The sequence below is a fragment of the Oculina patagonica genome, chromosome 3, assembly GCF_052425735.1.
Source record: "Oculina patagonica isolate OP01 chromosome 3, crgOcupat, whole genome shotgun sequence".
In the NCBI taxonomy this organism is placed as follows: domain Eukaryota; kingdom Metazoa; phylum Cnidaria; class Anthozoa; order Scleractinia; family Oculinidae; genus Oculina; species Oculina patagonica.
Genome location: NC_135760.1, coordinates 7,729,289 through 7,741,684, shown reverse-complemented (window position 1 = coordinate 7,741,684; position 12,396 = coordinate 7,729,289). Strand labels below are relative to the sequence as shown.

The 12,396-nt window shown below is 38.4% G+C and overlaps 1 protein-coding gene and 1 pseudogene across 2 annotated transcripts; both read left to right on the top strand.

The window, feature by feature from the left end:
• Positions 1-2,676: 2,676 nt before the first annotated feature.
• LOC144646337 (uncharacterized) lies at positions 2,677-9,238 on the top strand (annotated as a pseudogene). The gene is made up of 3 exons (XR_013569392.1): positions 2,677-4,121; positions 4,247-5,980; positions 6,965-9,238. The product of XR_013569392.1 is annotated as an uncharacterized LOC144646337 (transcript).
• Positions 9,239-9,423: 185 nt separating this feature from the next.
• LOC144646342 (uncharacterized) lies at positions 9,424-11,829 on the top strand. Its single transcript, XM_078505895.1, has one exon. It carries the CDS (start codon positions 9,651-9,653, stop codon positions 10,824-10,826), a length of 1,176 nt encoding a protein of 391 aa, XP_078362021.1. The 5' UTR covers positions 9,424-9,650; the 3' UTR covers positions 10,827-11,829.
• The last annotated feature ends 567 nt before the right edge of the window (positions 11,830-12,396 follow it).

Genomic DNA, 12,396 nt, shown 5'->3' with positions numbered 1-12,396 from the left:
AAACAACAAGAGCGCCGTTTCTTAGGATTGAATTGCTCATCCTAATTTGGACGTGGCTGAAGCTTTTTGTGACCCCTTAAAGATACCAATGTACTAAAAATAAAATTCTGTTTTGTTTATTTCTTCGTGTGGAACCTTAAACGAGGCCCTGAAGGCGAAAATTATTAGCGTTTTGCGCGGAACACCCTAAGTAAGACCAAACTTCGAAATTTACATTCCTAAGTGAGACGACGGGCATCCCCGCCCCTTTCATATGCGAGTCCCTGCGCGGGGCTCTAGAACCTCTATTTTTATTCGCATGTTGTAAACACCAACACTAGGGGCATTGTTTTGACTTATTATCTATTGTTTTAATGACATGTCTCGTTCCTAGAGATACAAATCAATTTTGGCAAAGTTTCACATGATTAAAGCTAACATTTGCAATTTGTCTCGTGCGAAATATAGATTTTGTAGAACACAATATAACGTAACTGGAAATTGATAAAAACTCATGAACATATTTAAACAGAATAAAACAGTAGGACGGGGAACATCTGATCATTTGCTTTGATTTTGACCTGAGGAAAAAAATAATTTTACTGTTGCATTTACTATTTATCCTTTCTATCACGACAGTAAGATGTTTTTAAAAATGAATTGGTGCAATAGTTATTGAATACGCAAGCGTTAATAACGGGTCTGTTTTGTTCTGTTCTCTTTACTGCTGACAGGGGTTTCTGTTATTGAATAAACTGTAAAATAGGTTTACCAGAGCCAATCGACCGCAATCCATTTAATTGTGTTCGAATTAGTTCGGTTACCGAACTAAATCGAACCCAATCTGATTGATTGAGTTCGATTGGGTTCGATTTGTTCGATTGAGTTCGATTTGTTCGGAAATCGAACTCACTGAAAGTCTAGTGTTCGATTTCGTTCGATTGCCGAACTCAATCGAATTCAATCCATGATTGAGTTCGATTGAGTTCGATTGAGTTCGATTTTCGAACGTTCGATTAGCTATGCCGGGAGTAGGAGCAGAGTTGACACTGCGTCTGTCCCAGCCGTTACTTTATCTGTCCGCCTTTTCTTTTTTGTGCAAAATTATGATATTTTTTTTAGGTTTATATTTGCTACACTGGTTCTCAGTGTTTTCTCTTTCGCTTTTTTTTTTAATGTGACTCTGATAACAGGTATGTTAACTTTTCAAATTGTTTATTTAGAAATTTATTTGATTACAAACCTCGTAACACTCCATGTAATATGCGTGACATAACATGATACCGTTTCCTCGGAATGTCGGGAAACGTACTCCCGAGTGTTTGATGACCCTTTGATTGCAGTGTAATTGCGCCACTGGTGAAAATAGGCAGATAGGTAAGTACAACTCATCTTGCATTGTCTAATCTCCATCTTAAACCAGATTAGAATATACAGAGGTGGATTTCTTTAATAGAAACAACTTATTGAATATCACAAGCGTAGTAACAAATCGAAAACCTGATCATTTGCTTTTCTTACATATAAAGCTGTCTGGTTCTGTGATCTCATGTCTGTTATCATGAACAGGAGAAAGAATCAAATCGATCAACTCGTGCAAAATACATAATGAAGTGACTTCCAAATATAACTTTACGTCTGCCGTACGTGTCCTGAAATAATAATGAAGAATTACAATAGAAAAAGAAGCTAGTTGCCATACAGTTTGGTCACATTTTTCCTCTGACAACGGGTCGGTTTCTCCATGACAGAAAGCTGAAATGTGAATTCGGTTATATGCCAACAACAACATGGAATTTACTTAAATACTGTACGGCTATACCGTCTGTGATTGACAAAGAATGGAGTTTAAAGTAAAGGATTCAACATGCTTAAGCGGAAAGGTTTTTCTTTCGGGTACTTGGTTTCAGTTTCAATTTTTCAGGAAAAGTCCCTCTGTGGTATTTCAATTAATTGCCCTTTGTTCTATTATTATAACAAGCTGTAATCATAGATTAGTTCGATCAGTTCATATCTTAGTTTATGCTTTTTGCAAAGGATAACTAAGCATATATCATAAGATGGCCGATGGCCGATGTAAAAACAGTTCATGTTTGTAGTAAATAAGCTAGAGGCTTATAACGATTTGCATGAATCGCGTGACTGATTTCACTTCGTTGGGTTGTAAGAGCTGACAGTAAGTCACGCAAATGAGCGCTGGCTAAAATTAGTTTTTGTCGGGTTTTAGGCTAAATACAGTACAAACTCGCGAGTAAGAACCTATTGTTTTTAAAATTAGCCTAAACAGGTTCTTACATAAAGGGTAATTAACATAAATTTAGGCTACCGGTAATTAGGTTCTAAATAGGTTCTTAACTGATTTCTGAAGAAAAAGTTTCAATGTTGTTATAGAGACTTTAGTGGTATTCGGCCTTTTTCTTATATAAAATCTGCATACCACATAGTGTTTATGTAAAAATGAAGCACTAATCATTCAGAACATAACATTACTGAGTAATGTCGTGTCCAAATTATTTTCCAAAAAGTAGACATTTCTAATCATTTTAGAAATTAAGAACCTGTTTCAAATTTATTGCTAAATAGGTCCTTATAAAAATGGTATTTAATTTGGAAATTTTAGCCTAACAGGTTCTTAAATGTTAGGTTCTTACTCGCGGGTTTTAACTGTATGAGATAAATAATTTCATCGAAAATTTGGTTGGTTTCCTGTAAAAACTGCGCGCACATTTACTAGATATTTTTCTATCACAATTTCACCTTGATTGCCCAAGCTTCTTCTTGCAACTGAAACAAACTGATCTAATTCTACGTAAGAAATTATCAAATATCCTAGCTCATCTTCTGGTAAATCTACACTTTTATTAACTATGACTATATGAATCCTCTGCTTCTCGAGGAAGCCCTCTTTCATCATGCGTTTTTCTGCATATAGCACTGATTTCATTTGTTCCAAAGACGAAAACTAACTTAAGCAAAACAAGACCACAGTCAATGTTTCACAAAAGCATAACGTTATTCTAAATCACTTGCTAACTTCATTCTATACATTCTGTACTCTATTAATCTTTTTTTCGTTTTACTATATCATTTTGCAAGGCTTTAAGAAGAAGACACCATGAACAGCACAGAGGACGTTATATTAGACACCAAAGCAGCCATCTATATAGGCACCTTTATTGCTATTTTCCTTCTCAATACCGGTCGTGGTTTAAACGCCATCCCGTTGTGTAAGGAATGTTTGATTTTCCTAAAAAATGAACAACTTAAAAAACGAGAACGGTTTGTCAAACTATTCAAGATTGCCAGCCATCGAGTGATCTTCCGTGCATACTGTCGGATCTCTGATTACACAAATGCTGTTAAGTACGGCAGGGAACTTCTTCTCATTTACCGCGAGTGTGGTGAAACCGCTGAAGAAGGGAATCTCACTATGCAACTGGCAGAAATATGTGAAGGGCAACGTAAATATGCAGAAGCACAAGAACTTTATAAGAAGGCGATCATTATTATGAGAGAAACGGGCGACAGAAAAGGAGAAGGAGATGCTTACAAAAGTTTAGGAGATGTGTGTTATCATCTCCGTGAATATGTCAATGCAAAAGAATATCTCCAGAAAGCACTTTCAATCAATATGGAAACTGGGGACAGAGCAGAAGAAGCAACAAGTTACGGAGACATAGGAACTGTGTTTCAGGCTCTTACGGAATATGCCCAGGCTATAGAATGTCACGAGAAAGCACTTGCAATCAGTATAGAAATTGGCGACAGAAAGGTTGAAGCAGCAAATTACGACCACCTGGGAACTGCGTTTCGATCTCTTGGTGAATATGAGAAAGCTAAAGAATGTCACGAGAAAGCACTGGTGATCAGTACGGAAATTGGTTATACAGTAGCAAAAGCATCCTCTTATGGAAACCTCGGGGCTGTGTTTCAGTCTCTTGGTGTTTTTGTCAAAGCTAAAGAATGTCTAGAGATAGCACTAGGGATCAGCATTGAAACTGGTGACAGAAAAGGAGAAGCAGCACATTTGGAACATCTAGCAGCTGTGTTTCTGTCTCTTGGTGAACATGTCAAAGCTAAAGAATATCTTAAGAAAGCAGTTGCGATCTCAATGCAAATTGGTGACAGAGCAAGCCAAGCACGTAATTACGAAATCTAGGAGTTTTGTTACAATCTCTTGGTGAATATGTCCAAGCTAAAGAACATCTTAAGAAAGCACTTGCGATCTCAATAAAAATTGTCGACAGATCTGGGAAAGGCAAAGCAGCAAATTACTTTAACCTAGGAAAAGTGTTTCTGTATCTTGGTGAATATGTTCAAGCTAAAAAACATCTCAAGAAAGCAATTGCGATTCAAATGGAAATTGGTGATAGATCAGGAGAAGCAAAAAGTTATGCAAACCTTGCAAGTATGTTTTATATTCTTGGTGAGCAAGTCATAGCTGAAAGTTATTTTGAGAAGGCACTTTCAATTAGTAAAGATATTGGAATCCCTGGCCTAGAGTTTTACTTGTACTGTAACTTGATATTGGTGAAGTTATCCCTAGAAAAGATCTCGGAAGCATTTGACTATTTACTACTGAGTATCAATAAAAGCGAAGATTTGCGACGTTTGCTTGAAAACAACGATCAATTTAAGATATCTTTTTCAGACTTCAACGATTTTCCATACAAGACGCTCAGTGCATTCTTCTGTTGTTCTGAGAATCCCAATAATGCTCTTTATGTTCTAGAGCTGGGAAGAGCTAGTGCCTTAGCAGACTTGATGGCAGCTCAGTACTGTATTGAAAGGCAAATCTCTGCTAATCCGCAATCGTGGATTGGCATTGAAAATGCCATGAAAAAAGAAAGTAATTGCACCTGTCTTTACATTTCCCACCGTGCTCATTGGGTGTTTTTGTGGATTTTCACAATGAGCGGAGACATTCATTTTCGAAGAAAAACAGTAAATGAAAGCAACGATCACGCTGCATTAGTTCACGATTTGGATGATTTTTTTGCCAAAAGCTTTCGCAGCTTTGTAATTTTACCTGATGAGGATTGTGAAGATCGATCTTTAGAATATGGTTCAGCCTGATTCCTATCAGGAGGAGAGCCTCGCAAATTTGCGTCTTGTAGCGGATAACGATGAAGACAACCAAGATCCCGAGCCTTTGTTCTACAAAATGCTCATCGCTCCTGTGGCCGACTTACTTAAGGAGCCCGAAATTATCATTGTTCCTGATCGCTCCTTGTACCAAGTTCCATTTGCAGCGTTACGCGATGAAGACGGACAGTATTTGTCAGAGACTTTCAGGATCCGCGTCGTTCCTTCTTTGACGACTCTCGAGCTCATTCAAGACAGTCCCCCGGACTATCACAGTCAGAGTGGTGCACTTATAGTGGGAGATCCTGAAGTTGGTGAGGTGCTTTACAAAGGACGAACAGAAAACATAACGCCATTGCCTTATGCAAGAAAGGAAGCAGAGATGATTGGAGAAATGCTGGGCGTTCAGCCTTTGTTAGGACAGCACGCGACCAAGCAGGCGATACTTCAAATGATTCATTCAGTGAGTCTGATACATTTTGCTGCACATGGTAATGCCGAACGAGGAGAAATTGCCCTTTCTCCTGTGCGTTCTTCTAATAGGATTCCACAAGAAGAAGATTACCTATTGACAATGTATGACATTTCACAAGTTCAACTGCGAGCCAAACTGGTAGTGCTAAGCTGTTGTCACAGTGGGCGTGGACAAATTAGAGCCGAGGGAGTAGTTGGAATCGCTCGAGCGTTCTTAGGATCAGGTGCACGCTCAGTACTGGTGGCATTGTGGGCGTTAAAAGACAGTTCAACAGAGCAGCTGATGCGTCGTTTCTATGAGCATCTTGTTCGTGGGGAAAGTGCAAGTGAATCTCTTCACAAGGCCATGAAGTGGATGAGATGTTATGGCTATTCTGACGTGAGAGAATGGGCACCGTTTGTGCTGATTGGAGATAACGTGACATTTGACTTTGGAAGAGAGGTAAGTTTAACTTAGGGGAACATTTTTTATTGAGGACGCGTTGTTGAGAACTTCAAGTCAAAAAGCTGCATAAGTTAATTTAAAAGTATACAACTGGCTTCGAGTTTATTTCGAGTGACAAGGTCAGAAAAAAAATCAGCCGACTATTTAGGTCACTGTTGTTGTTGTTAAGTTGCTAATTGTGTAGCAGGAAGTGCTATACACAAACAAAATGGACGGGATAGAAGCTACTACCTCTGAAACTCAGTCGTTTTAAAGACAATTAACAATTAAACCTGTTAATAATTAAAAGGAATACGCTTTAGTATTTTAATACCACCTCTCAGTTTGTGCTCGTTGCAAAGGTATCGCCGTTTTTGTCCCACCACACGTGACTTCTTCCACGATGGTGATCTGCTTGTGTCCCAAATGCAATTGGTTCGTCCCATGACTTACTTGTTGTCGAGATAATTATGTTTATGATCGACACGCTCCTTTTTCTTATGCAAGAGAATATTATCTTGTCTTTAGCGATTAGATTCTTCTAACACTATTCGAAGAATCGATATTACTGGGTCCGGGCCAGGTTCTCACTAGCTTGTAAAACGAGCGTAGATTCCTGCGTGTGCGTATTATTTTGAACGTACATGCTTCCTTTACTCGTGTGGGCCCGGCTTTAATAACAATCGAGAAAACTTAGTAGTCTATTGAAGCTGGATGTACTGTTGTGCAGACCCTACTTTTCTAGCCGAACTTTGACTTAAACGTTTTTATGCCCAAACTCAAGTCACAGAGAGGAAAAGTGTTTTAGGGTTGGGGTTTGGGGCAAGTAAGGACCGGTATGGTAGATGACACTGCCTAAGATTTGATGAACTGCCTTTACTAATTAACTATTAATTACGGCTTGTAACCGATGCTGTTATAATTTATTCAGAGCACACAATTTCCTTTTTACAATTTAAAAATGAATTTCCTCGAATTCTGATTTGCTTTTGCTGTTTTTAGGACGAAAGACCAGAAAGACCATAGCAATGGATAGCACAAACTGAGAAGCGTCCTACGTACAACTTGGAAACTTCGTTCCAGAGCAAATAGTTGATAAGAGTCAACTGACTTTCTAATAAAGGCATCTTGTATAGCAGATATCTGGTGACATACCGTAGACTAAATTTTTTTACCGAGCTGTTAAGAAAAAATTTCATGAATTCTTGAAACTGCAGTAAATTATCGGTGATGCAGTTTTTTTCTGTACAAAGAATTTTAACCTTGAAGCCAGCAAACTCATTTTTACTGCTTGTAGACCTAGAACAACAACATTTCCATAAATCAAAACAAAACTTCGGTTAAAGAAAAAGACTCGTGAAAATTTTCTTATTTTCGAACTTTCAGTAAGGGATCCGTATAGTCATGAGCACTTATTGAACAGCAACAAAACAAGCCAACAGACCCTGTTTAAACTGCTCCCAAGAAGGAAAACGTCATTTCGTTGCTATGTTTAAGTCTCATAGCAACCAAGTTGCCAGACGTCTTTAGGGACGAGCCAAAAAATTTTTGAGGGGGAGGGAGGTTGAGCATTTCCAAAAACAAGTTCCTGTTTAGAAAGAACGGCTGAAAAAATATAGTGCAAATGGAGCCATGGGGAAAAAAATAAAAATATCATCTTAAAAAACCTTGCATCAAATGAAGGTGAAAAAAATTCTAAGGAAAAACAAACGGTGATACACTAAATACATTGTACACTATATTAAATTTCTTCACGTTTATTAATGGTCTTTAGTTTGGCACCCTTGATAAGATACGCCTCTCTCCCTAGTGGTGCGTCATGAGATGAGTGTATGAGTTTTAGTGGAATTAGTTTAATGTACTTAGTGTATAACCGTTTGTTTTACCCTCTTTTGTATATTAAACTTAGTTTGTTTTTCCGTTGGTTTTAATTCATGGGTTATTTTACAATTGTAATCTTATTATCTTTAGTCTTGGTTGTTTAAATAGTAAAGTTTTTTCGTTAGTTGTTCATTCCCTGATGAAGTCAGGCCGTGCCTGACGAAATATTGGAAGGAAATTATAATAGTTCAATCCGCCTACCGTACGGTCAGCCTTTCTGTTTTTTACTTAACTTAACTTAACGTAACTTAATAGAGCATTTGCAGCTTTCTGAGGCCCCGTCGACACTGACCCGGGTAAATTTGAAAACGCATCTTTTTTCCCCGGTTAGGCCAACCGTCCACACTGAAACAGCGTTTTCGGTCTTCTAAAACGCTCTCGAAAGTGGGTAAATTTAAAAATGCCGGCTAGGTGGTGTAGTGTGGACTAAAGAAAACGATACTTTTCGAAAACGTTGACGTCAAATGGCCATGTGATCTCTGTCACAGTCCCCTACGAACATCAATTCAAGATGGCAGACGAATTGATGTTTATGCTTCTTTGTTTATTATCGAGCTTAATTTGTTGTTTGCAGCTGAACGTTGCGCTTTACAACCTAAATTTAAAACTCCGAACGCTAAATCAGTAAATTCTTTACGGCGTGAATTTTCGACTTCCTTTTGGAAATGATCGCTGTATTTAAATATTCAGGTGAGGTTAGCTTTGAAATCTATGGATCATCGAAATGTTCTTAAGTAAAATATCTTTTAATCGACGTTATCCTCGGCGCCGACAAAAACATTTATAGTAAAAAAATTTCCTCATTTGAATATAGCACGGGCTCCAGTTATAATGCACGCATGTTCTGCCATTTTCATCTATGGCCGATGCCGCTATCGTTTTCAAATTTACCCGGGTTAATGTGGACGGGGAACATTTTGAAAACAATACAAAAACGATAATGTGGACGGAAAACATTTTACGCGCCGTTTTCAAATTTACCCGGGTCAGTGTGGACGGGGCCTGAGACCGCAGTTTTTGTACCTCTCCAGGCATCCCGACCGAGCGAGCCATCGCGTGAGTTGATGTATTCAATGACGCAGAAATCCCTCAAATAAAAAAAAACTCTTATTAATTATAATAGATGCTTGTAGCTAGCTATACATGTAATTATCGTCTAGGAACAGTGGGAATAAAATTCAATTTGAAAATGTTGATAAACAATAAATTAATAAATATAAATTATGTTTTACTTCAATGCCTTTGTAGCATTCAAACGAGAGGCAGAATTTATATTAACCGATTATTTTTTCGTTCAAATCTATCGAAAGAAAGAAAAACATTATTTTTTTAGAATAAATTTTCCAGTTGCATCATGCGTCAATACGTCTGATATTTTGGGGAAGAATATTGGTTTTTATCCAACTGGAAATATAACAGTCCGGAACTCCCGCCAAGAAACATAAAGGAAAACAACTAGATCGTTGGTTTCCAGTGACCATAATAAAAAATATTATTTCACTAATCAAAACACCAAAAATACGCCCTTGCTTGTTATTTTTTAAATCCATTTTCTCCTACAGGTGTAAATCAGGCTTACTAAGGAAATAAGTAATTCACACTGTGATATCACCTGTCTCGCTTTATCAACTTGTAATCCCATTGGTCGAAACAAAGTACACGGTAGTTATCAATAAAGTCATGTTTTCGTTTTGCGGCGTAATTACAATTTCGATTTAATTCACACGCCACAGTGAAAAGTTTGACTCTTTAGTCAATAAAAAGAGAGGGAAAAATTATCCGCTTCACAAAGGTATTTTTGGGTGAAATGACGGCGTTAAGTCAAGCCATTCGTAACAAGCGTTGGAGACAAGCTCGTCTGTTGATTGAGGCCGGTTCTGATATCAACTGGCGAGGCCAAAACAAGAGGACACCGATCATGGAAGTCTGTTTCCTAGACGACGAAGAAAAAGCTTTTGGCTTGGCGAAGATGCTTTTAGAAAACGGCGCAGCGCTCGATTTTCAGGATGAGCAAGGGCTGACCGCTTTGTCTTACGCGTGCATTTTGAAAAGGATAAAACTTGTCACTTTGTTTCTACAATTTGTGGACTACAATTTAAATGCGGTCGACAAAGATGCAAACACAGCGCTCTTCCATGCAATTACCGTGGGAGATCTCTCGATTGTCAAGATGATTGTTAAGAAATTAAAACACTACGGTTTAAGCGTGGATACACCAAATAACAAGGGCGAAACGCCGCTTATACACGCTTTAAAAATAGGGCATGCACAATGCGCGGACGTTTTAATCGAGGAAGGCAAGGCTTCGTTGGAAGTCCGAGATATGGAGCAGTTTAAAAGCGCCGCAGAGTGGAAAAAAGAAATGCTACGAAATGGAAAGCGGGTCATTTCATCGTTTTATACCGTCGAGAATAAGCATAAAGTGGATAAAAAATCGTCGCGAAAATTACGCAAGACTCTAAGTGCGAAGACCACGAATGCTTTTTCTCTTCCCAAAATAGTCGAGAGGAAAAAACCTAGTAAAGATCGTCCTTTTACTGCGCCCGATAGGATTGTAGTGCCGGATTTTTTTACGCCATGTACACCAGTGCAGGAGGATTTGCTGCGTTTATACGGAATATTTCATCAACAGACAACAAGCTCTTACCGCAAGGGTTACAAAATTGTCCCGAAACCGGTGAAAACTCTCCCTCCGTTAGCGGAAGAAGTTGCTGAAGAGGGTCTTGAAGAAAATCAGTCTGAACAAGGAAAAACCAAGATGAACTTTGCTCAGATCAACGAGATCAACTCGAGAATCAAAGGCTTGCAAAAAGCTGCTAAAGCAAGGAAAAACACTTCCTCGCCTCTTAGCGGCAAAACTACGCCGATCACTTCGGCAGGACGCGTAAAATCAGGAAGGAAAAAGATCGCAAAGTTACTGCGTAAAGGAGAGAGTAGGGAATCAATAGGTTCTGACGTTTCTTTGCCGCTTGAAAGGAACTGATTGATTTAAACACTTGTCGTTTCAGTCTCCATTTTAATAAGTCAAAAGCTTTTTTAATAAGTCAAAATCAAATGCGACCAACGATCAAGGATAAGAAACTATAACTATCAGGCGCTAATTTCACCTAATTAAAGATGTATGGATGCTGTAATTTGTGTGTGAATAATAAAAACGTAATTGGCATATTCGAATTCGTTCTTTTTCCCTCTTTAACGCGTGAATTATAGCCATTAATATTATCTCGAGTCAAGCGGTACAAATAAAAACCTAAATCGTCCAGTCTGTAGCAAAACACTTGCCAAAAAATATATAACACGGTGAATCTAAACTAATTTTAAATTTTCTAAACAAATGCGGGCACGGAGAGAAAAAAACACATGCACCTGGCCCATAACAGGATATTTTAAAATCACTTGAGATGCTACGGGCTTTGTAACTGGTCAACATAAAAAGGAAGAGATGAGGCAAAATATATGTAGAAAACATAAGAATAAGCATGGTGAAGAAGGTAAAAGCAAAAGAAGAAAGTCTGAACAACGGATGCAACAGCAGAAAAAAACAGTTATAAACATGAAAAGAAAAATGGAAAACGAAAAAAAATGGATTTCTGGAGAAGAATTATCCGGCCCACAAGCCCGATGATGGGCAACTCATGGAAACATTATACTACCATCAAGCGCATTTTTCATTTTAATTATCATTTTCAATTCACTAGTTATATGCGCTACACAGTGTCACACGAAATTTCTTTAGAGGTTTCTATTTTACTAACTCCTTGAGCAGCCGGCTCGAGTCAACACAGGGGGGGGGGGGGGAAGGTTATTCAGCCCCCAGACCATTTAGAAAAATCCATATAACACGAAGGCTCGAACCCGCGACCCTAGATGTTTTAACTGCATCACCCGCGCCGCAGCCGATCCCAATTTAGCCACCTCAAAATCCCTTAGTAAAAATATTAGCTCTGTATACTTGTTTTTTTTTTTACTTCCGCCGGATGTTGACTGTCATCGAGTACGCACTCAGTTAAAATCAATATGGGCTAAGACCTTTTAGGCGACAGTGAAACTTATTTCAAGCTTGCCAAACTCAACATCGCTCTAGCCTCGAGCGATGACGGAGAACGAGACAATTTTGGTCAGAGAGGCCGTCTATGTCGGTCATGCATTGCATACTAAAGTGAGCAGAGAACGGCTAGTAGTATTTCTATACCTTTTGGATGGAATGTTAGTCCATCGCGGGTAACGCCCAGAAGTTTGTCAGTTGGATAGAGAGGCACTATGAGAGTAAAGTGTCTTTCCCAAGAACGTAACAATGATTTTTAGTAGAAAAATGACTGCATTACCCTTAAACTCCAACAATAATAAAAATCTTATCCTCCCTTACAATATTATCACATTGTCAAGCAAACCAATTACAATCTTAACTGAATAATAAAGAACGATGCACTTGCAGTTATGAAATGTTTCCATCAAACCAAATCGACGTTTATACAAATTTACGGCCCCAACCCTACTAATTAAAACGTAACAAACCTAATTGTGATCGTTGACGAAACAAAAAGAATGCGCTT